Source organism: Myotis nattereri (genome assembly GCF_964212035.1).
Source record: "Myotis nattereri genome assembly, chromosome: 10".
In the NCBI taxonomy this organism is placed as follows: domain Eukaryota; kingdom Metazoa; phylum Chordata; class Mammalia; order Chiroptera; family Vespertilionidae; genus Myotis; species Myotis nattereri.
The window spans coordinates 46,367,203-46,394,836 of record NC_138085.1 but is presented as its reverse complement, the minus strand read 5'-3'; the positions used below and the strand labels follow the sequence as shown (position 1 = coordinate 46,394,836).

The following is a 27,634-nucleotide window of genomic DNA, read 5'->3' as shown; positions in this document are numbered from 1 at the left end:
TAAAATATATTTTTTTAAAAAAATCATCTGTGGGCTAGTTTCTGCTCTTGCTGTCAAAAGTTTGTGACTCCTGGGCAGGGCAAAGCCTCTAACCTCCTCGTGCTCTGCCCCCACTCCGGCAGTGCCCGGCAGCAGTGACACAACTCTAGAGTTTCCTGCTCGGCGGAATCCCGTTAGCGGCGCGCCGGGCGTGCAGCAGTGCGCTCCGAGCAAAATGAATGAATAACCGAATGCAGACTGAGGGCGCGGCCTACACGCCGGGAAAGAGCGCCCGCGGCGGCCCCGCCGCGCCGCCAGACGACGCGCCCTCGCACGACCCCACGGGCACGGAACTAGCGAACGTGAGCGGCGAGCGCGGAAGGCGAGGGAGGAACGGAGGCCAAGAGCCCCAAGGAGATCCGGCCTCCCATACGCCAATCCGTCACAAGGGGTGGGCTCTTCTCGCAGGAGAGGGCCGCCATTGGTCGATTCTCTGGACCGAGGGCTGGGATTGGCCGTGCTTCGCCCACGGCTCCCTCCGCCCGGAGGCGGGAGGGATGCGAAGGGCGTGTCCGGCACCGGGTCCCGCCCCAAGCGTTTGGGCTCCCGCGCGGGGGCAGCGGTTTGCACCTGGACCCCAGCCGCGGGGCTGCCGTATGGGGCCGCTGGCGCCGCGGGCGCTGCCGCAGGCCTGCTGGGGGCGTCCGGAGCGGCCGAGGCGCGGTAGGTAGTGCCCGGCGCGGGCGTCGGGGATCCGCGGGTCTGGAGGCGGCGGCCCAGGCAGGTCCCCTCCCGCGCGGCCCGGCCCCCTGTGCCCTGCGGGCTCTCCGGGTCTGCGAGACGGGGCGGGCTGCCGGGCCTCGCGTCCCCCACTTGGAAGGGCACGAAGGCTTTCTGGGCGCCGGGGCGCCTCGTGCCTTCGCCTCCATTTTGCGGACGGAACGGCGGGCGCGGGGCGCGGCCAGGGGTCGGGGCGCGGAGGCGGGAGGCCGGGACTGGGAAGCCTGAGCGCGGCGGGGGGTGGGGCGCGCGTGGCCCGGCGAACTCGCAGCCGCGCCGCTGCTGGGCCGCTGCCTCCCGGGAACGCACTTTCCCTCCGGGCTTCGCCCGGGATTGTGCCGCTGACCCTGCGCCCACGCCGGGGGCCCGGTGCCCCGGGGTATAAGCGACTCCGACCCAGGCTCGCAGCCAGGGCCATTCCCACGGGAAGAGGACGGCGAATGATGCGCTCTGGTCGCCTCGGATGCAGCTGTCCACGGCTGCCAAGGGGAAAACGCAAGATATCTCACTCATGCCTGGAAGGGCCAGCCTTTCCAGCTGCCATCGCGGGAACAGCTGTATGCGGCCCAGGGGCACGTTGTCCAAAGCCTGTTTCAGGCCCTGTAGGCTGTCTAGGTTGAGTTCGGTGTATTGTTTGTAATAAAAATGAGCGGAAACCTGCCGGAGCACATTGGACCTCACTGGGAATTCAGTGGGGAGTGTGGGGTGGGAGGAGGTAGTCCCAAGATTGCCAGCGTTGGTAAGTACCCCGACAGCTCCTAGATCTAGGGTATGAAGAATGTTGTTAAAATGCTTGGCAGAGTGTGTGATGTTAGAAATCAAGGGTCTCGGGCTTGGTTAAAAGAAGTAGAGGCCACAGCTTCTCATCCCTGTTTCTTCCACCGCTTGGATCCATCAATTCTGGGCCACTCCGTACAGAAAAGAGCAAAGAACTCAGTTTCGCCTCTTTGGGAAAGCTTCTTAAAGCTCTCCCCCCTCCCCACAACTGATGGCCACTCCCTCCTTCAGGCTGCCTTCTGTTGCTGCGGTGTGGTTTCCCCAGCCCCGGGCACAGTGCTTGGGACACAGAAGCCACTCTGACTGAAGGAAGCCGAAAGAAAACAAAAAATCAGCAGCACAGCCCAAAAGTTTACAAAACAAAAACTGTACTTTCGTTACCTTGTTGGACCACTTGTTCTTACAGGATAGGGAGACCTCCGAGTCAAATCAGACTTTAGCTCTTCCATGTTAGTAACTCCAGACCAGTGATTACACTTCTGTATGTCTCAGTTTCCTCACCTGTAAAATGGGAGCTGCTCCTTGGGTTCTGAGGCTTAAGTAATTGACAGAAAGTGCTCAGCAAAGTCCTTGGCACACAGGAAATGTTCTGGAGCTGTTAGCAGTTGTTAGGATAAAAATAAACAGATCCTTGAACAGATTCGCTAATACTAAATATCTACATTGCTTTTGACCCTGTAGGACCTGTCTGCGTTTGTCCTGTGTGTTTCTTGATTTTTAAAAATCCCTTAAACCTTTTCAGATCCCACCCCAGCCTCCCTCAGTACAAGTGCATACAGGCAAACTTCATTTTATTGTTTTGCACAGAGGTTGCATTTTAGACAAATTGAAGGCAAGACCCTTCAAGCAAAAATATTGTAACTCATTTTTATTGCCGTTGCCTGGAACTGAACCCGCAATGTCTCAAGGTACGCCTCTGTTCCATAGAAATGAACTCGTTATGCTTTTAGTCTTGCGACCCACTGGAGATTGAAGCACCAAATAACACTTTGGCAAGTATGATGATGGGAATGGATATGCTCAAAATGTGGCCTCCTACTCAAAATGAGCAGAGGAGTAAAAGGCGTCCTGGTGTGGTTGACGGAAAATCTTTAGGATGGTTGGTTAGTTCAGCCAGAGCGAGGCAGAGCCCTGTCGCTTCTCTCCTTACAACAAATCTCTTTTCATGAAGAAACTGGTTCCTGTCTTGAAAGTTGTTCATAAACGTGAAAAGCGGAAGAAATCTTCTGTTGGTTCTAGACCTAGTTGCCAGCCCTAGAGGTTGCAGAGGTAACCCCTCGGGGAGATTGCCTCACTTCCAGGCTTTCCTGTACCACTTTCTGGCTGCAGGAAACAGGCTAAGTTATACATTTCCTTCCAGCTGTAGGTTCCCTTGGTTTCTCTTAAATTATTTGGAGTTTCCAAAACAAAACCACTACTTTTAACTGTCACAGAATTCTGATTTTTGATTCTGCTTTTACTGAAGCCACAGAGAATCATGAATCCTTTCTAGGGAATGCTGTTCTTTCTGGGGACTCCCATCCAGCTGTGACATTCTGTAATTAGCCATTAAAAACCTGTCACAAGATGTGAGCTTTTTCTAGTGTCCTATTAGAAAGACGTTAAGGACAGGGCCATCAATTTTCTTCTGTGAGCCCAGCATAAGATAGGCACTCCGTGAATGTGCATAAAGCCATTATAGTTCTGCGTCACAGTGCAGACATGGGCTTTCTAACCTGGCGGTTCTGAAACATGGTGCTTACCAGTCATCTGGACATCTTGCTCATGTGCAGATTCTGATTCCAGGTGTAGGAGGTGGGTCCTGAGAATCTATATTTCCAGCAAGCTCTACGGTGATGTAGATGATCCTGGCCCGTGGACTACATACACACTTTGAATAGAAAGATACTAACAAAAATATCTGCATTTGCTTTTTAGAAGTTCTGATAAACAGGTTTTGTTTTCTTATGGTATTGGAATGAAGTCTTGGGTTTAGGAGCTTTTCCCACGTTATTCTATTTTGTTTTGTTTTGTTTTTAAATATATTTTATTGATTTTTTTACAGAGAGGAGGGAAGAGGAATAGAGAGTTAGGAACATCGATGAGAGAGAAACACCGATCAGCCGCCTCCTGCACACCTCCCACTGGGGATGGGCCTGCAACCAAGGTACATGCCCTTGACTGGAATCGAACCTGGGACCTTTCAGCCCACAGGCCGACGCTCTATCCACTGAGCCAAACCGGTCAGGGCGGTTATTCTGTTTTTTAACAGTTCCTCTTATTTTGTTCCAAAAAAATGATTTGAGGAATCTCTCCAGGATACTTTCAGTGTAATAGGATTTTTAATGAAAGTGATTGAGACAGAGAGGGTAAAAGAAGAGAGAAGTCAGGGGTAAGATCAGTACAAAAATGACCGCCTCTCTGTCCTATATATTTTGCTGGGGTGGGACACAGATCTGGTCCTGAGCTTCTTAGCAGCCAAAGCAAAGAGAAAATATTTTTTAAAAATCCGTTTTGCCATGAATTATAAAAATCAACAGGCTGCTCAGTGAAACAGCTGTTTCTCTTACTGAGACCAGAGAATTCTTGTCTCCTGGGTTCTCTAATAGGACCCTTTGGTTTGGGTACTTGAGTAACATTCTTCATAGCCTCTCTGGAGAAATTCAGCAAGATTCTTATCCGTCTTCATATGTGTCGCCTGATGGGCTCACAGCAAACTGTCGGCACAGTAAAAGCACTGGCTTGTGGAACTGGTCCAGGGCCAGCTTCCTGGGACAGTAGGAGCAATTTTTTGTTCCAGGGAAGCTGTTTTCCTGCCTTGCTCTTTGGTGGGAACAGAGGGTACAGTTGATTGACATGTTCAGTCCTCATCATCCTCGCACTTTGAGCTTGGTTGGACGGGAACAGTCTGCTGACTGCTAAGGAGAGCTTGGGGTTTAGGGGAGGGTGGCTAGGAGCTCAGTCCTCAGTTCCTTGTAGATGTGGCAGTTGTGTCTCTCTAAAGGTCGCACAGAGACCTCTCAGGACAGGTTAGAAGACTGGCCTGCTGTGAGGCTGTCTGGAGGTCCCAGTCAGCCAGCCAGCCAGCCGGTGAGTGAGTGAGTGAGTGAGTGAGCGAGTGAGTGAGTGAGCGAGTGAGAAAGGGGGGGTGGAGAGCAGTCTGGCAACAGCCTTCCCACCACATTGACCTAGAACAGGGGTTCTCAACCTTCCTAATGCCACGACCCTTTAATACAGTTCCCCCAATTTCATTGTTACAAATTGAACATAATTAAAGCATAGTGATTAATCACAAAAACAATATGTAATTATATATGTGTTTTCCATTGGTCTTAGGCGACCCCTGTGAAAGGGTCGTTCGACCCCCAAAGGGGTCGTGACCCACAGGTTGAGAACCACTGATCTAAAAGGACCCAGTGGCTCCTTCTAGGGCCCAGAGTACCCTTTCTTTCACTAAGCAAAGGCAGGGAAGCAGCCCTGGGGGGCGAAGGGGCTGCTGGTACCCGAGGATCCTGAGGATGGCATCAGCCCATTGGAGCCATATCTCCCCCTCTGCAGGTTTAAGCCTGGTCTTCCTTTTCACTTTGCTTAACTTCCACCTGCAAAGGAGGGGATCCAGCACTCATGATGACCTGCCTTACAGGGGAAGCGGGACCAGTGTGGACGACTAAGGGGCTTCAGGGCTTCTGCAGCCAGGGAAGGAGCAGGTGGAACGGCAATTGCTCTTGGCCATTGGCCTCCCATTCTCAAAACTCTAGCCACAGTGTCACTGGCATCCACCCTGCTCTGAGGCAGGCCTGGGCCTCTTGTGACTGCCCCCTTTGTCGGCCTCCTCCAACATATGTCTTTACCCCCTTTCATGCTGCCTCCCACATATAGATGAGCTTCTGCCTTTGAGCTCCTTTTTCCTATTAATCTAGTTCCCAGAAGCCTTCCAGCAACCTACAGCACTGGGTTCTACCTCCTCCTTTCCTGCTGGCAGTTTCATGTTCTGTGAGAAAGAGCAGTACTGAGAGCCTCTTTGTCTGGTTCTCTGGTCAGATTTTGCCCCCGTGTGTGCATGGCACTTGCCACTATACCTGTGGCCTCCTGTGAAAACAACGCGAGTGTTGGGGTTTTGGCCCCTGACTTGGTAAGGACTTGCTGTGTCAAGAAACACCTTGCCCTTGCTGGTACAGGTGGCTGTCTGCATGCTCAGGTACAAAGATGGCCCTTCCAAGAAAAAGTTGGTATAAATCAGATTGTTTCAAAGGGAGCTCATGATTTAAAGAATTCTGGGAAAGTCCTTTTCTGATCAGAGGAGGATTGCTCCCTAGCTGATCATTCATATATTTGAGTGGTTTAGCGAAGAGAGGAACAACATCTTTCCACATACCCCCCCCCCCACGCACACACACCCCCAGTTCACAGTTCTCCTTCCTCCATCCGGGATAGGAGCAAGTGGGAGGAAGCCCTGGCAGCTGGGACAGGACTGCACAAGGGTGATGCACCAGACACCAGGAAGGGTCAGATGTCCAGGCTCATGGAGTTAGTGTTACCACATGCGTGATGTGTGAGCATATTTTTACTGTAGGGTAGGAGTAAGCCAAGCCAGCCTACATCACTCCTAATTATATCTGGTAGGTCATGTGGCCTCTGCAAGTCCTGGAAACTAGTGGAGAATTTTAACAGCAAAGTGCAGGTGGTCCCCAGAATATCCTGAAGCTTATGTGGCTTGTCTCTTGGTTTGGCAGATATGGTGTGTACGGACCATTCTCAGATGGGAGGGTTGAATTCATTGTTCATTGTCTGTGCTCTGAGGCCTCCAGTCACTCAATGCAACCTACTGGTGCTTCCATTAGGAGGCCAACTGAGGCCTCTGCCCACCACAGAGCTGCTAGCCCCCAGGAGCACTGTCAAATGTGAGCTAAGAGCAGGGAAGCCCCACGTAGAATACCAGGTTTTTTAAAGCTACCAACCAGGGACAGTTTTGGCCAGCCCAGCAAGTCATTTTTATCAGACTGAGCATAAGATCATTGGGTGCTTTGAAAAGGAGTAAACTGTCTCTCATTGGAAGGGTCCAAGCAGACCCCACACCTCCACTCTCAAACCCAGATGGTCAGAAAGGATGGTGTGTACAATCTAGAACCTGTAAATGAGGGCCGGACCTTGGCGCAGTATTACGGATGCCCACCTGGCAGTGCAGACAGGGTCAAGCCCTAGAAACTGAAAACTGGGCATTGGCTAGGCCACCGTTTTCTTCAACATGGTCTGCCTTCAGCAGTCATTACTTCAAGGAGTTTTCCCTCGTTATCTCTACCCAGGGGACTTCTCCCTTCTCTTTGTATTCTTTTACATGTATCTGTGTGATTCTCATAATAAACTTGTGTAGCACAGGGGGGAAAGAATTTGCCGGATTAATAAATGAGATTATGAAGAAACTGCTTATCCAGATGAGAAAATAACCCCCTGTAATCTGTCTTTTCAGAAGTACCATTTCCATGAAAGTCTTTAAATTTCAGACCTCCTTACTGGTTGCTAAAAGGCCTCTGGCGACACTGTTAACCTAGCTCAGGTTTGTGTGTATACTTGAAAGTGACCTAGGGGTGTCTCCTGAATCGCTTATAATTCTAAATCACAACCCCCCCCCCCCGGGATAAATGGACACTTTCTATTTTGGAATCCAGACAAGACAAAAAACAAAACATCAAAACAAAGACAAAGATCATTCGTTTGCACCCATCTCTTGCCCAGCATCCTCTTAATCCAGCCCCATTTTAAAACCACACCCGTTAGTGGAGGGGGGAAGTCAGGGCGTGAAAGGGAGATTAGCTGCCACCTATCAGGGCCCAGCACCAGCCAGTAGGGAGTTTAGGAATGGAGCTAGAAGTAGAAGCTAGGGGCTAGGGGCCAGGTTCAGCCATCACCCTGATTTTTCCTGCTCATGGGCTCAGTTTATCGCCATCATTGTGAGAGCAGTTTGCCTGTACATGTCTTCATGTGCAGTTTCTTAAATAGCCACAAGGTGAGGATGTGGCTCCATGAAAATCTACCTCGGCAGGACTTGGTCACTGTCGCTGGATCAGTCTCTTCACTCTTCTCCTTCGTGTGCCTCTGCTTTGTGACTTGTTCCCTTGTTGGTTCATAAAGAGCTTAGGTTCTGGTCACACAGTTCTAGCGTGGAATCTCTCTCAGCCTTGCTTTCCTCGCCTGTGGAATGAGAATAAAAGGACCTGCCTCCCAGGGGAAACTGGCACCCTCACATGCTGCTGGTGGGAATATAAATTGATGCCATCCCATAGAGGGCACTTGGCAGCGTATGCCAGAGGTACAAATGCAGGGATCGTTGGCCTCAGCAGTTCTACTTCTGGCTATTTATGCTGTGGGGGTGCCAGCATGCATGCCAGTGATGTGTGTTCGTGCATTCACTGCAGCAGTTTGTAGTAGCAAAAGACTGGAAATAACCCAAATGTCCACTAGTAAGAGACTGGTGAAATTAACTAGTGTGCAGCCTTACAATGGACTGTAGTGCTGGGCAGTGATACAAAGAACAGGGAAGCTGTGTAAGGCTAAGGAATGATCGCTAAGAGATTTTGTCTGAAAGAAGAGAAAAGCATGTCCCATACATTTTGCTATTTTTATGTCAAAAACAGAAGGATGAAATAGATTTTTGTGTTTGCTGCATATGTATCAGAAGATGAGAGACATACATACAATTAATGAGACTGTTTGCCTCTTGTTTTTTTGTGTGTGGCATTATCTAATAGTAAATATTTTGCTTGATTTATATGAAAAATAGGTTGTTTTTTCTCCTTCTCTTGGACTTTGTTCCTTATAACTTGTTACACTGATTCTGTCACACATACAGCCCCCTTGACCATGGTGGCATTAGCTGACACTGTGCCAGGCATTGTCATGGTGCCCTGCTTGCACTGGCTCCTTTTAGGGAGAAATAGGGACAAGAGCGGAGGGGTACATTTTATTTTTCAGCCATATATTAAAATTGTCCAAAAAAAATAGTTTTCCTGATTAGTTTATCCACATACGGTGGTTGTGAGAAGTAAACAGGGGTACATGTGAAGTGTGTGCTCCGCCCTAGGGTGGCCTCTGAAGTGGCTCGGAGCCTCAGTGCCCAGGCAGGCAGGCAGGACCCTCCTGTATGGATGGTCTCGGGATAGCTGTCCTCACATAGTTTTGTTTCCTGGTGTGTGAGCTGAGCAGGGTAAGCCCACATCCACAGCTTCCTCCACTTTCTCAGACTTCCCATCTGCTTGCCATCACTCACCTCCTGGTCTCTGAGGAAACAAGGCTATTTGTGTCCAAGTTTTACCTTTGGGGTTGGCCCACTGTACTTCAGGCAGCTGCTGAAATCCTGGGTGCTCGAGGGTCCCTTGTTCCCCTTCCAGATCCTCCCATAGATGTGCTCCCAGCAGCAGCCTACACACTTAGTCTGAGGGGGTCTCCTGCTGTTTCCAAAGCTCTTATAGCAACAGACCTATTTTCAGATCCGCCTCCTATGTGTTCCTTCTTCCCTCCTCGCCTGCTGCCTTGTGTATCTATCTTTTCTCAACCTGCCCCACAACCTGGGGCATGGTTTCTGTGCTTTGAGAGGGTCCTGCCTTCTCTGCAGGGCAGAGTGGGCACTGCGAGAGCACCCTGGGTTCAGCCGAGGCCTGGGCGTGCCCTGACTTGATCTGCAGAGCAGAGCAGTCAGTGCCAAGCCAGAGCCACCTGCTGACAGGGGCGTTTCGACAACAGATCCGCAGCTGGGCTGGCACAAGCCAGGCCTCTTACCCAGTGGGGCTGGGCTGAAGGGACAGGGACGAAAAGGTGACTTTAGTGAGGACTAAGCCTTGTCTCTGATTTGGGCCTGCATTTACCCTCCTGGTCCCTATTGCTGGGGCCTGGCACAGGCCACGTAAAAGCAGAGGACAAAATGTTGTGTTCCTGCCTTCCCTTCGGGAGGGTTTTGGGCCAAGGAAACGCTGGACTTGGGCCTCTGTTCTTCTCTAAGGAAGTAGCCATCATTTGTCTGTTTTCCTTTGGCCAAAAATAAAAAGTTTTTCTTAATAATTAAAAAGCAAGATTGCCTTACACAGATGTAGAGAATTTATCTTTTTGTCTCCCTTTCCCACTTTATAGGCAGCTGAAGGCTTCAGGGAACCCCGACCTAGGGACGCATCAATGGCCCTGGGAGAAGAAAAGGCAGAGGTGGAGGCATCCCTGGACACAAAGGCCCCGTCCTGTGGGCGGTGGAGCTGCAGAGAGCAGGAGGTGGAAACCCCAGGGCCTGTGAGTGGGGAGCAGCCACCACGCCTGGAAGCTGAGGGAGGGCCTGCCTCCCCTGTGTGGGGTACAGAGGGCCTACCTGCCCCTCTCTGCTGCCCCTCTGGAGCCTGCCAGTCACAGGCCAGCAACACCAGCAGGGAGCCAGTGGCTGGTGCATCTCAGCCTGCTCTCAGTTGCCTGCTTCCTCCTGCCGGTGTGGGGACAGGAGATCTGCATTCTGTGGGAAGCCAGGTAGCTACTAAGGTCAGTGGCACTGTAGATTTGCCTAATGCTGTCTTTTGGGAGTGCGTGCCAGCATTGTGTCACCATTTTACATGCTTTCCCAGTCCCTGTACAAGATGGGGCACTGGGGGAGCCTGGGGGAGGTGATTTCTGTTTTACAGGTTCATCTGGAGAATTGGGCCTTGGGGCCAGCAGCGGGCTCTGTCCACAGCATCCCCTGTTCCTTAAGAGACTAGAGCAGCCGTGGGCAAACTACTGCCCGCGGGCCGGATCCGGCCCGTTTGAAATGAATAAAACTATTGAAAAAAAGACTGTACCCTTTTATGTAATGATGTTTACTTTGAATTTATATTAGTTCACACAAACACTCCATCCATGCTTTTGTTCCGGCCCTCCGGTCCAGTTTAAGAACCCATTGTGGCCCTCGAGTCAAAAAGTTTGCCCACCCCTGGACTAGTGACCCAGAGGGGTGGGCCAGGAATGCTCTCAATGGGGGAGCCCTGTCCTGTTTCTGACTTGGTGATCCGAAGGCCTTGGGGGCCCTGAGGAGACTTGAGGAAGGAGGGCCCAGGGCTGTGGTCTCCTGAGGGCTTTAAGACCGTATGTCCTTGGGACCCGGGAAACCTCACAAAGCTGCCCTGTGGTGGGCAGCACTGTTGCTGGGCAAGGAAAATTTCTTGGGCCTCCCTGAGTGCAGGGCAGTCTTGCCTAGTGGGAATCACATGGAGAAGGAGTCCTGCCTGCCTCTGTGACCGCGGGCAAATCAGTGAATCTTTCAGGCCCTCCGTATAATTGGAAGGTGACCTGTGTGACCTATCCCTCCCATCTCTGACATCCTATTATGCTCTGCTTGCCAAGCCCTTTCATGGGAATGACTTTGATCTCTTCAGTGTCATTGTGGCCTTGATTGTTGCATGCTGCCACTATGGAGCCCCATCCTGCAAGGAGCCTGTGAGCGTGACTGTGGGAGAAAAGAAGCTGGGCCCACCTGCCTGGGAGCCAGGGTGGTGGGAGGCTCAGGGAACCTGTGAGTCAGAGACTCAGTGAGGCAGGAAATACTAGTAAGCCAATTGGGCTGTTTCATGATGTGAGTCTGTTGCTTATTGTAACTCCTGTTGTGTTGAGCCCTCACCCTGTGCTTTTCACACATGAGCTCATGTAATCCTTGTGTCCTGAGGAAGTGGTGCTATTACTATCCCCACTTTATAGGTGTGGGAAGCAAGGGTCAAAGTTAGACATCTGGAAGGTGGCAGTTAGGGATTAGCACCAGGTCTGTCTGTTCCAAAGCCCATGGCTGTAACTACTGTGCTGTTGGCCTCCCTCAGGGCAAGTTCTTCATCAAGCAGATAAAAATTTCAGAGTAAAGCGGCTGAGACGAATGATCATTTTGCCATTATTTATTACCACTGGCATATGAACTGAGCTGAGCTAAGTGGGTTTGGATGTGTCTCCTGTCAGTGACAGAATGATTGAGGCTTCATCTATCCTCTTCTGAAAGGCTAGGCAGTGTGTTCGAGCTTCTGCATGCCAAAGCGCTCGGAGTTCTCACAGGCAGGGTGTCTGGAGGAAGAACTCTTGAAAGGACTGAGGGTAGGATCAGTTTGGGAAGTCTCATGCTGCCACTAGCAGCACTCTATCTGGTTCTTGCGTCGGGTAGCAGGCTCATATCAAGACCTCTCCTGAATGTCACCTGGGCTCCCCAAAGAAAACTCCCGATTTATCATCTAAGGAAGAAATGTAGCCCAGCTGGCATGGTTCAGTGGTTGAGCATCAACCCAGGAACCTGGAGGTCGTAGGTTCAATTCCTGGTCAGGGCACATGCCTGGGTTGCGGGCTCGATCTCCAGTAGGGATGTGCAGGAGGCAGCCAATCAGTGATGTTCTTCTCTCATCCATGTTTCTATCTCTCTAACCCTCTCTCTCTCAATAAAATATATATATTTTTAAAAAGAAATAAGTAAAACTATGATACATCTATGTTAAAAAAAGAAAGAAAGAAATGTAGCTTACTTATCACTTTTTCTTCCCTCTTCTCATTGCAGATGGAGGAAACCAGGCTTTCTGTCTCAGAGGAGCTACCTCAGGCTACAACCGTTCCCAGAGCCACAGCCCTTTGCTCAGGACATGATGCTGATACCGAAGATGACCCATCCCCCCTGGAGTCACCGCGGGTGCTGGCCCTCAGCCAGCAGCCTCACATCTCAGGTTTCCCTTTCTCGTCAAAGTGGAGGTCCTTGGTGAGCCCAGGTGCCGCCGCTCCTCCGTTTCCCGGCTGCAGTGTCTCTGCCTCATCCCCTGGCAGCAGTTCCCAAGGACACCAGGAGAAGGCGGAGCCTCAGAGTTGCTCCCTTGCCAAGGTCTCTTCCCTGGAGCTGGTTGGCCCCCAGTCGGCCCCCTCCATGGTGGGACCAGGGCCTCAGCTCCAGTGGTCTCCACAGCCTGTGTCCTCTGGGGGTGATGGTCCTGGGCTGCGCAGGAGGCATCTATCCTTCCAAGCCGAGTACTGGGCCTGCGTGCTGCCAGATTCCCTGCCGCCTTCCCCTGACCGCCGCTCCCCCCTGTGGAACCCAAATAAAGAGTATGAAGACCTGCTGGACTATACTTACCCACTTAGGCCCAGGCCTTGGCTCCCAAGGCATCTGGAAAGCCGCGTGCTGGCTGATCCTGTCCTGCAGGACTCAGGTGTAGACCTGGATAGCTTTTCTGTCTCCCCAGCAAGCACTCTAAAGTCACCCACTAATGTCTCCCACAGTTGCCCACCAGCAGATGCCAGTGCCCTGCCATTCTCTGGGCCCAGAGAACCAAGCTTTAAACGGTGGTACTCTGGAGTACCCCAGGAGCAGGGCAGCGTGGGGCTGGCATCTTGTAGCCAGCTCACATCTACTCCCAGAGCTGCAGGCAGCAAGGATATTCCTTGGGAAAGGAGAGACCCAGCCCTGAGGGGTATGAAGGACTGGCGGACCGCGGGCAAGCACCTCGAGGTGGGCCCTCCCCAACTGAGGACATGGGACAGAAGATGGCCCTCATCTGGGCCAGAAAGAGAGAAGGGGGCTGGCCAAGGTGTCCAGCGCCCTGCCTGCATGGAGTCTGGATGGAAACCAGAAGAGGACTTAGAAAGTGATGACGAGTATCTTGCCCTACCCACTCGGCTGACACAGGTTTCTAGCTTGGTTTCATATCTAGGTTCTGTTCCCACTTTGGTGACCCTGCCCACCAGAGCTGCCGAAGGGCAGAGCTCCCTGGATGTGTCGAACAGTGATGGGCCCACTTCCTTACCATCGGATTCCAGCCAAAGCCAGCTTCCCTCTGGGGCTGTCCCCAGAGGGCCTGGGGGACTTGAGGAGCAGAACCACTGTTTGCTCCGCTCCTTTCTCCATGCAAGGGACTCTGCAGGGGACGGCAGTCTGGTGAGCAGCCAGGCACTGGGGGTCTCCTGTGGACCTCTGAGAACACGCTCCTCCTTACCAGTTATTTTGGACCGGCAGACATTCTTGGACCCAGACCGCAATGGGCAACCTCCCAGGAGAGGAAGAGAGCAGGGAAAAGAATCACTCATGCACTGTGTGAAGGTAAACTCAACATTAAGAGGCTTGTGTAAAGGTGTCTCATTTCTTCCCCCTGCCCACTGATTTAATAACAAAACTTAGTAACATGGAGCACACTTCATGTGCCAGGCACTGTATTGTACCTTATCCTATTTAATCCTCACAACTCGCTACCCAATAAGGACTGTTGTTCTCATTTCACAGAGAAAATGGCAGCAAAGGGTTAGGCAACCTGCCCACTTACAGTTAGCAAGGGCTGGAGCCTGAGATCTTGACTACTACCCCAAGCTGCTTCCCAAAGCTCTTGACCTTGAAGATCAAGAGGTACTCTGCACAAGTAAGTGCTCTCTTGACTGCAGGCCTTCTCAGAGCCTCAACCTAATAAAGTGGTGTGACTGCAGAGTTAGGGGCTATTAGATGTACCATTTCCTCAACTGCTTGGCCACTGAACCTCTCATGGACCAACCAAGAATATCTGGATATAATGACTATTACAGGGAACAAGGCTGTCAGCTGATCTGAATTTGAATCAGGGCACTGCTGTCTTAGGAATTCAGTTCAATCTCTTGAGTTTGCTTTTCCAAAATGAGATGTGACACTTCAGGGTGTTGTGTGGATTAAATGAAATAATTCGTGTTGAGGGAGGGTGGGCTTTGTGTAGTCCTGACACAGGTATGTTCAGAAATGTGGCTCTCTGCACGCACACTGGGAGAGCCCCAGGTGAGCACGTGGATACCCCATCTGCACCACAGCAGGGTGGCTGGCCAGAGGGCTGTGTACCCATGAGATGGTTCCTAGCACTGGAGGCGGGCAATAACCTGCCCAAGATATCCTGTGCATGATTTCATCTGTACTGTAAAGCAGGTAGGAGAAATGTTAGCATGTACCCTCCTTTGTGGTAAAAGCTAGAGAAATGATGAGGTAAAGTGCTTGGCTCACAGCTTCCCCAGGGCGAGTAGCTAGCAGGATTCTAGGGGCCCTACTCCCTGAGCAGTGTGGAAGCAGAATGGGCGTGCATTGTCAGTTGTCCGCCGAACATTCAGGTGAGTCATAACCAGTCATTTATGTCCACGTTTTTCCCAGCAGCAGTCCCATAGTTAGAGGTGCTGAACTAGGAACTGGTTTCTGTGCTGTCCCATCCCTGCCCTCACCTCTGCTCTGTTCGCGTGCAGGGCTGGCTTTTCTGAGTCCTGTCAGGCCGAGGGGAGACAGAAGCAAGGTGGGCTGTTCTGCTGCCCTGGCAGAGGCCTGGAGTCATGGGGTGCGGACAGGCGGGAGGACAGGAGACCGAAGCCTCAAGTGAAGGGTGCTCTGGACCGGTGCGCAGTCCCTCTGAAGCTCCTGGATATTTTTAGCCTTTTGAAAATGTAAACAGCATGTGTCTTTTATTTGTCTACACAGACATTTTGCTGTCAGCTAGACGAGCTGATCCACTGGCTGTATAACATAGCAGATGTTACCGACCACTTGACTCCACCCAAGTCGAGCCTTACGAGTCTCAAGTCTTCTCTGCAGCTTTACCGGGTAATACTCATGAGGGGCCAAGTCAATTGATTACAAAGTAAAAGCTTAAATAGCATGTTGTGGCTCAGTTGACTTTTACCTGAAAACGAATCATAGGTCCTTTTCAAATTCTTAATGCCAAAAAACTAAAATGTATCAGTTATTTCCTAAGCCAAATAGAGAAAATACATTTATCCTCAATCAAAAATATTTAAGGGTGATTTCCAATGTAATTTTCCAAATATCTCAGGGATTGAGACGTATACATCTGTACTATTATGGAGTCTCTAGGCACATATGGCTATTTAAAATTAAAAATCCAGATTTCTCAGTTGCAATAACCACCTTCCAAGGGTTTAGTAGTCCCACATTCATCTAGGGCAGCGGTTCTCAACCTGTGGGTCGAGACCCCTTTGGCGGTCGAACGACCCTTTCACAGGGGTCACCTAAGACCATCCTGCATATCAGATATTTACATTACGATTCATAACAGCAACATTACAGTTATGAAGTAGCAATGAAAATAATTTTATGGTTGGGTCACAACATGAGGAACTGTATTTAAAGGGCCAGAAGGTTGAGAACCACTGATCCAGGGGCTGCAGTGCAGGTAGAACGTTTCCACCACCACAGAGTTCTGTTGGACAGCACTGACTGATACTTAAGTGTTTAAGCTGAAATATGACTCCAGAACATATCAGGGCATTTTGATGGTATTTATACAAAGACACAGCTCTATTTGCTTCTCAGTGTTTTTTGTTTGGGGGAATTTTGCCTCTAAAAAAAATAGGTTTTGTAATTACAAAAATCTCTTTAATGGTGGTTCTGATTACTACTTTGGGTGAAAATATTTAGGTGAGTTTGTGCCTACTGTTCTGGCATAATTATCAATAGGCTCCCCTTCACCCCAGAGTGTTTTGAATTGGATGATAAATTATACAGTTACCCTAATTATAACGTTAACCTTGACTGACCTGACCATGACTTCTGGCACGTCTGGTTGGCCAAATCTTTATAACCTCTAATGAAGGAGCAGGGGTGTTTGTGGTCTCAGCCTGATGCTAGTCTAGAAAGGGTTTTTCTGGGACAGTTCTTTGAATTTCTCCCACATTATAACCTGACCGATTGCCTTCAGCAAAAGAGGCCGTGATTTCCTGACCAGGGCCACACCAGGCTGGGCTGAGCCTAGAGTTCCCACCACACCCGGGCAGGACGGAGGGCCTTTGCTTTCCAACTTGGGGCCAAGTAAAATTTAAGGGAGGAGCCTCCTCTGGGTGGGCCAGCTGCTCTACACTAGTGGGAATGCTATTGCCTGCTATGCAGAGAGTTCCTTGCCTAGAATACACTAAGCAAAGCTGAGTATGAGTCCTCCATGTGCTGGGCCCACCTCTCAGAGGCCCAAGGGCAACATCATTGTGGGGAGAGGAAATTATCCTTGTTAGACTTACCTGGGTGGCCTTTCCAGAGTGCCTCAGCCCCACCCCCATCAGAGCAGGTGCCAAGTGAAACAACTCCATTCCCTCTATGTCCCTCATTCTGTCCAGTGCATCAACTTCCAGGCCAACCAGAGCAACATTCTTGCTTTGTGGGTAGAGGTGAGATCTGAGCTGGGAGTTATCCCTGCAGGTCAGCGAAGCCTAGCCCTCGTGTCATACACACCACTAACTGTGGGACCACTCCGTCACCCGCTTCCTCATGTACGAGCTACTCTGACCCATGTTACATACCCAATATATGCATGCTTATGGGTATGTATTCAAGTATTTTAACTGGACTCTATGTCACATACTTTGTCTTAATAGCATTGGGTTTGTGACAGCATATAGACATCAAGAGTACTACATAACATAATAAGCATAGTATTAGGGCTGAACACAGGAATATAGTAAATCCAAGAGGAAAATTATAACCAGAATGTGAAACACATTCTGGACCCTACACTAAAAGTGGTCATGGCTTTGACTCTTACACCTAGGGGCTAAAGGTGCATCAAAAACAATCGATGACAAGGAGTGGTACCTGTGAGGATAAACAGATGAGCTCGTTTGAAGACTCAGCTTCCTTGATGCCTTCCCAAGGCCTAAAGTCTACACAGAACAGGCTATTAAGGGAGGATACGGGAGGCAGCAGTCCCTGTGGTCACCTTAACAGCATCTCTTGTGGCTCTTACTTGCCAATTCCATTAGAATAGAGGACTTTTTAAGAATCCCATTGCCTGTGAATTTAAAGGGAACCTACCCTGTGAGGTGTGGCACAAGAAGGAAGCCCTGACTCCCTGTTGATAAGCCAGGCTCCACCAAGGGGGAAAACTCTTTTGTCAAACTTTAAACAGAAAAAGATTGCCTCTGTATTTACCTTGGGCTCCAAAGAGGTGGTTCAACTTCACGCTCTTTACTTGGAGAGTCCTGAAGACCAGTGGGTTTACGTTCTAGGTTAGAGGGGACTCAAGCTACCCTTACAAGGGATCATTTTGAATAACTTTTATAAAATGAAAGTAACGAAGCTTTTTTCTTTTTTTTCTGATATACTTTAAGCAATTTAAGAAAGACATAGATGAACACCAGTCCCTGGCGGAGAATGTCTTACAGGAAGGGGAGATTCTTCTTCAGTGCCTGTTGGATAACACCCCAGGTGAGATGCTATAGAGGCTTTGAATTTAGCCAGCCTGTCAGCAACAGTCCAGGGCTCCACACACTCACTGGTAAGGAGCCAGTAGTGCCTAAGCCACTCCCACATGCACCCATTGCCTTGGATTCCCATGACTGTCAGCCCCTCACATCATCACTGCCCCCGCAGCTGCACCACGTAGCAGGCAGTCACAAAGGAAAGCCGAGTAGAAGTCAAGTGTCAAGCTTGTAAGAGCAACACTCTTGCTTCTGCTTTCATCTTTCCTGGTGTCCGGGTTGGGAATGCTAGTTTTAATCCAGCTGTCCTTGGTTTTTGGCTAGGGTGTTCACAATGGGGAGCCCTCGAGGCTTCCTCTCCTTTTCCAGCAGGCAGAACTCCCCTCTTTGGTTATCTGCTTTCAAGAAGAATTTCAGGATTCAAGAGCAGTCAATCTAGTCTGAGGGAATAGACTGAAGAAGTGGACAGAGGGGACAGGGCGGACAGTGGTGCACAAACTAAGCTCAAGCCTGTTTCGTAGGGTGGATTTCCAAGGTAGAAAAATGTTAAAATCACAAACGAGTACAATAAAGCATGCATGGTGCAAGAATTTATGATGGTGTTACCCTTGCTGGAGGTGGATGTGATATGGAGGATGAGGTAGGAGAATGCTAGGTCAAAGCAATGAAGCGATGGGTCCCTAAAAGCAGCCCCTAGTTTCCTGAGACTCAACATTCAAGTGCTAAAAGGCCATCTAAATTGTGCCTCAGATTTGGAGATGGTGTTTATGCTAGAAACAAATAGTATAAGCAAAGCTGGGCAAGGCCTGCGGGCTTGAGGCATTGAGGCTGCCCTTTCCTGACCAGAAGTAGTGGGCAGGTGCATATTAAGAGGTGGTAGAGCACAGTTTCTCTCAACCTCGGCACTACCAATATTTTGGGCCACGTACTTCTTTGAAAGTGGTGTCCTGTGCATGCTAAGCCGTTTAGCAGCATTTCTGGCCTCTACCCATTAGATGCCAGTAGCACCCTCTCCAGTTATGACAACCGAAAGTATCTCCAGCGTTGACAAATGTCCCCTGGGAAGAAAAATCACCAGGGTTGAGAACTGAAGGAGCCATGGAGACACTGCAGGGATTTCCAAGGGGTAGTGCTTATCCAGTGACTTACATGAGACCTTTGCAGTCCCCAGCCCTTGGGAAGCCGTTGTTTTGGCTCTTCTGGTATTCTCTTGCACTAGGGTTTTTTTGGTTTTGATTGGGGCAGAAATTCAGTATGCCAAGCTCCTTTGCTACCTGTAATCACACCAGCACTTTACTGAACACTGTGTGCCAGACACTGCTGAAGCAGTTCACTTTTTTCCCCACTTAATCACAGCCCTGTGAGATGTATACTATTATTACTGTCATCCCAGTGGAGTGATGAATTTGCCTTGGTCACACAAGGAATGGCAGCCTGGCTCCAGCCCCTATATGCTGGCTCCTATGCTGCTGTCAGTGTCTGGAGGTGCAGGCAGGGCCCTGAGCAGGAAGGGAAGGAGCTCAATACCAGGAAACTCTTCCCAGAAGCCACAGGTAACAATGGGCCCCTTAAAGGCGACAGACAGGTTCTTTGACCTTCATTTAAAAAACAATTCAGAAAACTTCTCAGTGCTTAATTTGTAATAAAAATATCCCACTTTGCTTTTCTCTCAAAGGAGCCTAGAGTGTTCTACTGTCAAAATAAGAGGCTTTGGGGGTTTCGTAGTTTTCAGGCTCTGTGTATCTGGTCTCTTTCAGATTGACACACTGCCCCTCCCCATCCTGTTTGGCACCCAGGAACCTGATTGCTTTGTGGAAATCACAAGTTCTCCTTGATATTCACAGGGTTTTTCCAGCTAGGTGTACTCCAGAGCAGTGGTCGCCAACCGGGTGGTCCATGAGGTCTGAAAGGTTGGTGATCGCTGCTCCAGGGCACACGGTAAGAGTCCAAGCACAGACACTGCTCCCCAGCCTCTGCCACAGCATAACCTTGGGGATGGAAAGCCAGATGAACTCCCCCCAAAATGTCCTGATCTCAGCCTCCTGCCAAAGGCCTCTCCACAGAAATCTGGCAGGTTTTCATTACAGTCCTGTCTCAACAAACTACTCATTATACTGGATCAAATGGCTGGAACCTATTGGCCTCAAGCTGAACCAGGTCTCTATAAAATCTATAATAATAAAAGTGTAATATGCTAATTAGATTGGATGTCCTTCTGGACAAAGCTGGGGCTGCAAGGGAAACCGGGGTCCCGGGTGCCAGAGGGAAGCTGGTGCCGGCAGCTGGGGGAAGGAAGGCCTACTCTTGCATGAATTTCATGCATCGGGCTCTAGTTAAAACATAAGATCTCACTGGGAATATTTCATTCCTATTCCCAGCTTTCCTTTTACTTGACTCCAACCAAACTAACATTCTAAAATAGAAGTTCAAAAATATCTAAGTCCCCTGAACTCCACTGACAGCACACAGGAGACTGGGCAAAGGTCTGGTGGACGTGGAGGGGAGAGCCCATCCCAGGTGCCCTCACAGGCGAGCTGTCCTGTGCACCCTGGCCGCATTCCTCTGCCAGGCCTTCCCTCACAGCTCTCATGAGTTGTCAGGACAGCACTTTGCCCTGATGACTGTGCACTGGTGTGGCTTCCCTTGGGGCTGATCTCAACACAGCCAGCCTGTGCTTCTGCCCACCCGTCAGCATCCTGTGCAGATACACAGCTTCCCTTTTCCCCCTTCCACTGCTGGCAGATGTTGCAGCTGAGGCAGGAAACTAGGGAGTGTTAACACAGCTGATAAAAGCACAGGAAACTAGAGCAGGCTTTCTGTTTAACAAAGGAAATAAAAGTTTTTAAGAAAAAAACAAACTTGTTGTATGGGATGCACTCTGAACCTAGCCCATCCCTTTCTCAAATGAACACTTTATATATCTTTTTATTGATTTCAGAGATGAAGGGAGGGAAAGAGATAGAAACATCAATGATGAGAGAGAATCGTTGATCGGCTGCCTCCTGCACACCCCACACTGGGGATTGAGCCAGCAACTCGGGCATGTGCCATGACGGAATTGAACCATGACCTCCTAGTCTATAGGTCAACGCTCAACCACTGAGCCATGCTGGGCTGGCTAACCATCTTGTCTTTGCTTGATTTTAGATATTTTCTTTTGAAATCTGCTCTAGAACTCACAAAAAGGGGTACAAGGAATCCCCAAATGTTACCAGACTACCCATGCACATGCTAAATGATAGTCCCCCAGCCAACAGAAGTTAATAGGACCTGGTAGTAAGACCAGGAGCCCTAATACTGGCTTGTTGTTTTTTCATTTAAGCCTTCTGCTCCACATGATCTGGGTGTGCCCTGAGTCTTATCTCTAAAAGTCAGATAATACCAGTCACCACAGAACTATGCCTGCTTTTTTATGAATTACGTAATTCCAAAGTGAAGCCAGAGAAATTCTTGTCTCACTTTAATCATAAGTTAACAGATCCACCAGTACAATAGTGTTTCTTGGAGACTCAGTTAAGAGTAGACATTCTGAAACCATTATGTAAAATGCTACACACCCTTGTATGTTCTTTTGAAAATAACTTGCATGATTTTTTTGGTCTAATTGTTTTGTTAGTGTTAAAGGATGCCCTCAGGAGGATCTCAAAGCAGCCCAGCGAGCTGGAGAGCCATGCAGATCACCTGTATGACACAATCTTAGCCTCTGTGGACATGCTGGCTGGTTGCACCCTCATCCCTGATGACACACCAGTGGCACACAGTAGTGCTGATGTGTCTGGGATGAGCCTGGTAAGTAGAATAACCCAAGAGAACACCCCTCCTCAGACCCCAGTGCTGGATTAGGGTACAGCTCTGACATTTGCTTGTTTCTTAGAAGCTTGAGCCAAGAGCAATTAAAACAAATAAGATGTTTCCCTGGCCGGTGTAGCTTAGTTGGTTGGAGCGTCCTCCCATACACCGAAAGATGGTGGATTCAATTCCCAGTCAGGGCACATACTCAGGTTGCAGGTTCAATCCCCAACTGAGGCACATGCAGGAGGCAACTAACTGATGCATCTCTCTCACGTTCTCTCTCTCCCTTCTTCTAAAAAATAGCAATGGAAACATGTCCTTGGGTGAGGCTAAAAAAAAAAAAAAATTTTTTTTTTTAAATGAGATGCTAGGAGGAGATGCTACCATTGCCAGGAAGAAGTGGGGGGCGGGGGGAGTCTTCCTTTGGGGACAAAGGCTCACTGCTGTGTTTTCCATTACTGCTTTACCCGTGCTGCCTGCTGAGGACTAGGATGCCATGCTCTCATTTCTATGGCAGTCCCTTCACCAGCACCCAAGGGCAACAGCAGCAAAACTTATCTATACCTACTTGCTCTTCTCACCCAACTCATTTGATACTCTTTCTCCAAGCAACTACTGACAGCACCCAGTGCCTATAGACCCAGTTACTGGTAACTCCCCACACCTCCCTTTCCCACAAAAGGCTAGGAGGGGATAGTTGGGGGTAACATGCCTGGAAACTTAATAGTACAACTTTCTTTTGATCTCTGGAAAGGTCCAACTGAATGATAGGAGAGACGGGCTGAGAGAGTGTAGGGAGTTGGTACCCTCTTTGGTACAACTGGACCATACTGTCTCTGCAATTGCCTCTCCAATCAAAATGTGTCTAACTCAGATTTTCCAGATTAGAACTATGACAAAATAAGGTAAAGGATAAAATCCAGGTATGTCAAGAGCAGGGAGTCCATGTATTTGTATCAGAAATTGAGCAAGTCGTTTTGGTTCTAAAATGTTTGTTGTATTTCCCCCCTCTGCAGCATTCTTCCTATAACAAATGCTTCTCTTTCTCTTTCAGGCATCTTCTCAGGCAGAGATGTAATCTGTCTCCCAAAACCTGGCTGGTGGGAAACTTTCAGGAAGAAAGTAAGAGCCATTTAACAGATAATCAAGGGGGAAACTTAAAGCTAATGTACTAGCTTTAAAATGCCTTTCTCTTCCCTGAAATAAGGGGCTATTGAATTACTCTTTTCATTTAAAACGAATACTTCCCAACTAAAGTGTTCCTTTGGTGCTTCTCTGCAAAGAGCATGAGGCTTTGCAGTCTTTTGATAAAATAATGTTAATAGTCGTATAGGTCTTTCTTCCCTTCTGCCCAGTTAATAAAAAGCTGACAGCTCCTAAACTAGTCCATGCACTGAGATCATGTGAAGAAGGCTGGTATGAGAAATAAGGTACCAAATACTCAGTACTCTCAGGCATACAAGAGGACTCAAGTGATTGGTTGGTTGGTCAGGAACTTGGGTCTTTTCATAAAAATGAAGCTTAGGTTTGTAAGTCCCATTTAGAAGACTTTAGAAGAGACTTTAACTCTCTAAATTCATAGAAGATTCCTCTAGAAATTAGTTAGGGGATTAGACCTTTTGTCATCTTCAGGGCTTCGGGGTCCATCTGCCTCCCTAACTAATATCTTAAAGGACAGTGTGTTGGGGACATTGGGAATTGCCATTGAGCTACAGCAAGTCTATGGACTAATGAGCCATCAAAAAGGGTACCTCGAGGAGGATGCTCCCCTCCATTCCTACTCTCCTGTGGAAGGGTAGTCCACGGTCAGGGAAGGGAAGGGCATGGATAGGGTCATACAGCCTGGTTAGCTACAGAAACTAAGGCTGTAAATAGTGAAGGGCAAAAAGGAATTTTTTGTTGCTTGGGAGTTGACGTGTAAGTACCTTGATAGAATTAAATCTACAGATCAACCATTTAAAACATCGATTCTGTAGCTTTTAAAGCAAAGCAATCATCCATTGCCGGTAACCACAGATAATGCAAAAACAAATATCAGTTCATTTCTATTGGGCTATGAATTAACATGGAATGAGAAAAGCACATTTCCCCCCATGTAAGTTTAGTATTATAGTGGGCTAAGATTTAAGGAAAGGGTTCTTCATACTTAAATATATGAGATAAGCACTTACAGATCTTTTTTCAAACTCCTTCCAGATTCTCATTTCAGGAAGGTGCTTTAAAAAGGAAGATCTTTTAAGTTTGTAAAGAATGAACAAGTCATCTTGAATCAAAAGAAGATGATGATGGAACAATTACTCTCACAAGCAAACTTCCGATACCCCTCAGAACAAAACATTTAATACCAAATTACTTTCTTTAAAGGAAATTTAGGACTTTAGTTTTGGGGGCTGAGCCACATACTCTTTAACGCCATCTCACCCATATCCATATGAACTAAAGTCCTATTATAAATGTAACTTTTTCTGCTTTAAAATTTCAGACTGCATAGTCACTGGGAAATGATATAAAATTTCAATAGTAGCTATATAAAATTCAGTATTTCAAGTGCCTGCTGCTACTATGGTATGATTTACCATAATGCTTAGTTTAAGGGCATGATCAGAATTAAACTATGTATGAAGATTCTGCCTATATTATGATTCTTCATATTAATCTTGATTCCATACATAGATTTTAACAGCCTAGAACTGGTTAAAAAGGCACATATGTCTAATTGCCTGTTTTTATATTGTTATATTTCATCTTCCCTTTGATGTGGCTATAAAATGGTACATGCCTTTCCACTGACTTTCCACTGAGTATGTTACAGGGTAGCCATTAAGAGTTCAACCCAGTTATTTGCTAGTACTATTTGATAGGCATGAAAACAAGTCTATAGGTCAGAAAAAAAAATTGATGACAATCCTATGGAAACAAACTGGCTAGAGTTATAGTAATTGAATGTTGCATATGCCATTCTATTCCGACTCAACCTAGTAATTGTAATGATAGAAATCTTCAGGGTACATTATTTCAAAGTACTGTTTCCCAAGAAAGTACTACTTTACCTAGAGATGAACTCAAAAAGATTTTTGTTCATCCCCTTTGAAATAAAGTGTGACTGAAGGATGCTCACTCTAGACCTAGCTGAGAATGCCACTAAGGAATATCAACACAGTGGCTAATTACTTCTCCAGCGGTGCTATAAAAAGTTGAAGACCTCCCTTAAAACTGAAGCTGAAATTGTTTCAGCCTAGGAAGATGCCAGCAACAATTCCATGAGTCAACATGGCTGAGTTACAGTTCAAGTGGCCTGGCTGGCCAGTGCATAGGGGTACACATTAGCCTGAAGGACAGTAGTGGCCTATGGTGGCATAAGTGTGATTATCAAATCCCAAATTTACCTGTTGGAAAATTTCCTAGTAGTCCCTTTAAATTAGTAAAAGGTAAGTCCACAGGGAAGTGGCAGTACTAAGAACTCTATTGCTAGTTTCAAGACCTAGGTTCTTGTTACAGCTCCATGGCTGAGCTCATCTGCAAATCAAATACAATGTCAACAACACAGGGCTGTTCTGAAGCTTAAATGGGGACATAAAGAAGGGTTGATGTAAAAATATGCTGCAATGGCAACATGTTATGTATGCTTAAGGAAGTTTCAATCCAAGGTCAAAGAATAGGAAGTTACTGCTTAGACCAGAAAAGCTATCATTTTGCAAGGATTTCCCGGAGACTGCACTGCTTAGATTTAGCTTACTCTTACATAAACTAATTCATGGCAGCCACTTACAGTTTATAGTTCAACAAGTGACTAGATAAAAGCCCCCCATAGTAGCTTGAAATGGGTGTACTTGAAAAGGGGGTAGGAATGGGATTTTTTTTTTTCAAGACTGCATTTATTGGCATATTAATAAAAGCAAACAGTGGAGCATGCTGAAACATCTTGTTTAGATACACTCCATTCCATTCTTGACTGTCATGGGGGAAAGAACACTAAAATTTTCAAAACTAAGTATGTAAATATGCTTACATCTGAAATTCATATGTTTTTTTGCCAACTCACCAAGAATAAACTGACAGTTTGAACAACTTGCTATATAAAACTGAAGTGCACGGTGTCACACTAACATTTGTATCGTTTATTACTTTGGAAGATAGTTTCTGAATTATTTCCCCCTTTATATACCGTATTGTAAAGCAAAAAAACCCAAAAAACCTTTTGAAACATTTTTTAAAAAATCTTCACCCAAATAACAATTTGGTAATTTGAGTTCAGTTGCCTTATGAGAGGATGAATAGATCCAACAAGCACATCTATAATACAAAGTAAAACTATGATTTTATTGTGAAATTCTCATAGATGGAAAATTAAATGGAATATTCTGTCCATTTCATTTTACAATAATCTTACCACTTATTTTTGTACCATGTGTTTCAATTGCCTGTTTAGTGAAAATAAAAATAAAAACCTTTAGTTTTTGGCTTGTTTTTAATTTAAATTTTATCACTGAATTCAAGACCCCACCATAAAATATGTTGCCAACAAACACATCCCAAGCCCCTAAGTAAAGAATATTTTGGCGGCTACCTTCAACCCCAAGGAAAACAGTCTTTGATTTCTATTACCTTAAAATGCCAGTATTAGCAAAAGATTTTTGTTTCTCACAATAAAAACAAACCCTAGAATCTTTAAGGTCCTATTTAACAAAATTTTCACATGTGCAAAATTCCATGGAAATAAATATATTTCTCTCACTTATTCCCATCTAACGTTCATGTTTTCAACTAATTATTAGGGACATTTCTAAAATTAGGGCAATCAAATAGTAAAATTTTCCTTCTTTCTACTTTAATGCTTTACCTCTCCTCCAACCTAAGTTACACAATTGTGGAGGATAAAATAGTTGACATCTGACCCCAGCACGGAAGAAATATTAGCACATGCGTTAGTCTGATCATTTGCCAATTAAGGAAAGGTGATACTTTGCACCTTGAACACATAAAAGAATTAAAGTATTGATTAATGAAGCCATTTCAGATGGTTTTAGAGAAGGATCAAAGATAACAGACTATATAGCATACATCCTAAACTTGTTTTGCATACAATTTAATCTCCCTGAACCACTAAGCTTGGGTAAAATCCTACCCAGCAGAAAGCTTCCCTAGGTCATTTATTAGGTATATTATCTGGAAAGCATAATGGATGCTGCTCTAAGGTAGGTCTACAATGCCCTGGTTGCACACACAAATGGATGTTTTAGGAATAATACAAGGCTCTCTTTCCCTTTAACCGTAAGAATTAAAACAATACTTATCACCATTCGGTTGGATATTACTTCCAATAAGTACAATATTTATTAAACATATCTTCAGTTGTTTTGTTACATAGTGTGCAACAAATTACAATATTCTGCAGCCACAAATTATATGCAGAGTATGAAGAAACTATTAATCAGATAGTGTAATCTTTCCGTTTATAACTCTACAAGGAAGAACTAGCAAATCAGATCTTACATATAACATCTCACTAAACTTTATGCATGGAAAGTGACAGACACTGGTTGTGCTGTTTGATACAAAATGGCTGAACTTCATCTTCAGAAGACTAAACCTGACATCTAAACATGCCAATATAAACATCAAAACAAAATATATTCTAACCAACCACGGGAAACAGTCTGGTATCAGGAAAGCAACAAGGATTACACACATTATTTTATAAACCAGCACACAAAGGTTTAAAACAGTTCTGAAAATGAAGTTAGCTGTCTTGAGTCAAGGGAATAAAAAAAAAGTCAGTATTGACCATGTACAATCTCTGACCTTTGTGGAGACGGTAAGAATCTGTTGTAGTGCAGCTACATACAGTACAATTCAGGCAATTTTGTTTTTTCACTTGGGTTCAGATTGCAAATTCATTGCTGTGAGAAAAAGACGGAGGCAAATTTTAGCAGCAACCTCCACCTGACTGCTTGACCGGAGTGCTCTGAATTTTAACATTGGACTTCTCTGCACCACCAGCTGTTGCTCCAGGACCCATCCGCTTTTTAATCTCAGCTGCCATTGTCATGAAAGACTGTTCTACATTCGTTGCATTCTTAGCACTGGTTTCCAAAAATGGAATTCCAAGGGAATCAGCAAATTCCTAAGAGAATAATAAAGCACAATTAACACTGAAAAAATCTTT

General features: G+C 47.1%; 2 protein-coding genes across 4 annotated transcripts in view; one reads left to right on the top strand and one right to left on the bottom strand.

The window, feature by feature from the left end:
- The first annotated feature begins 597 nt into the window (after window positions 1-597).
- Window positions 598-25,921, top strand: CEP68 (centrosomal protein 68). Its single transcript, XM_081101109.1, has 8 exons — window positions 598-702; window positions 9,637-10,026; window positions 12,047-13,573; window positions 14,951-15,073; window positions 17,587-17,683; window positions 21,293-21,465; window positions 22,523-22,590; window positions 23,665-25,921. The coding sequence occupies exons 2-7, from the start codon at window positions 9,679-9,681 to the stop codon at window positions 22,544-22,546; spliced, it is 2,292 nt and encodes a 763-aa protein (XP_080957235.1). The 5' UTR covers window positions 598-702; window positions 9,637-9,678; the 3' UTR covers window positions 22,547-22,590; window positions 23,665-25,921.
- Window positions 25,768-27,634, bottom strand: part of RAB1A (RAB1A, member RAS oncogene family) — a 39,569-nt gene continuing 37,702 nt past the window's right edge. For all 3 annotated transcript variants that reach the window (XM_081101121.1, XM_081101122.1, XM_081101120.1), the window contains one exon: window positions 25,768-27,592. In XM_081101121.1, coding sequence (XP_080957247.1) covers window positions 27,395-27,592 — 198 coding nt within the window. In that variant the 3' untranslated portion in view covers window positions 25,768-27,394. The remainder of the gene's footprint in view (window positions 27,593-27,634) is intronic.

Coding starts and splice junctions, on each gene's coding strand:
- CEP68 (XM_081101109.1), top strand. CDS start 9,679: ATGGCCCTGGGAGAAGAAAAGGCAGAGGTGGAGGCATCCCTGGACACA. Junction 15,074..17,586: donor CTTCTCTGCAGCTTTACCGG/GTAATACTCATG, acceptor ATATACTTTAAG/CAATTTAAGAAAGACATAGA. Junction 17,684..21,292: donor CCTGTTGGATAACACCCCAG/GTGAGATGCTAT, acceptor TTGTTTTGTTAG/TGTTAAAGGATGCCCTCAGG.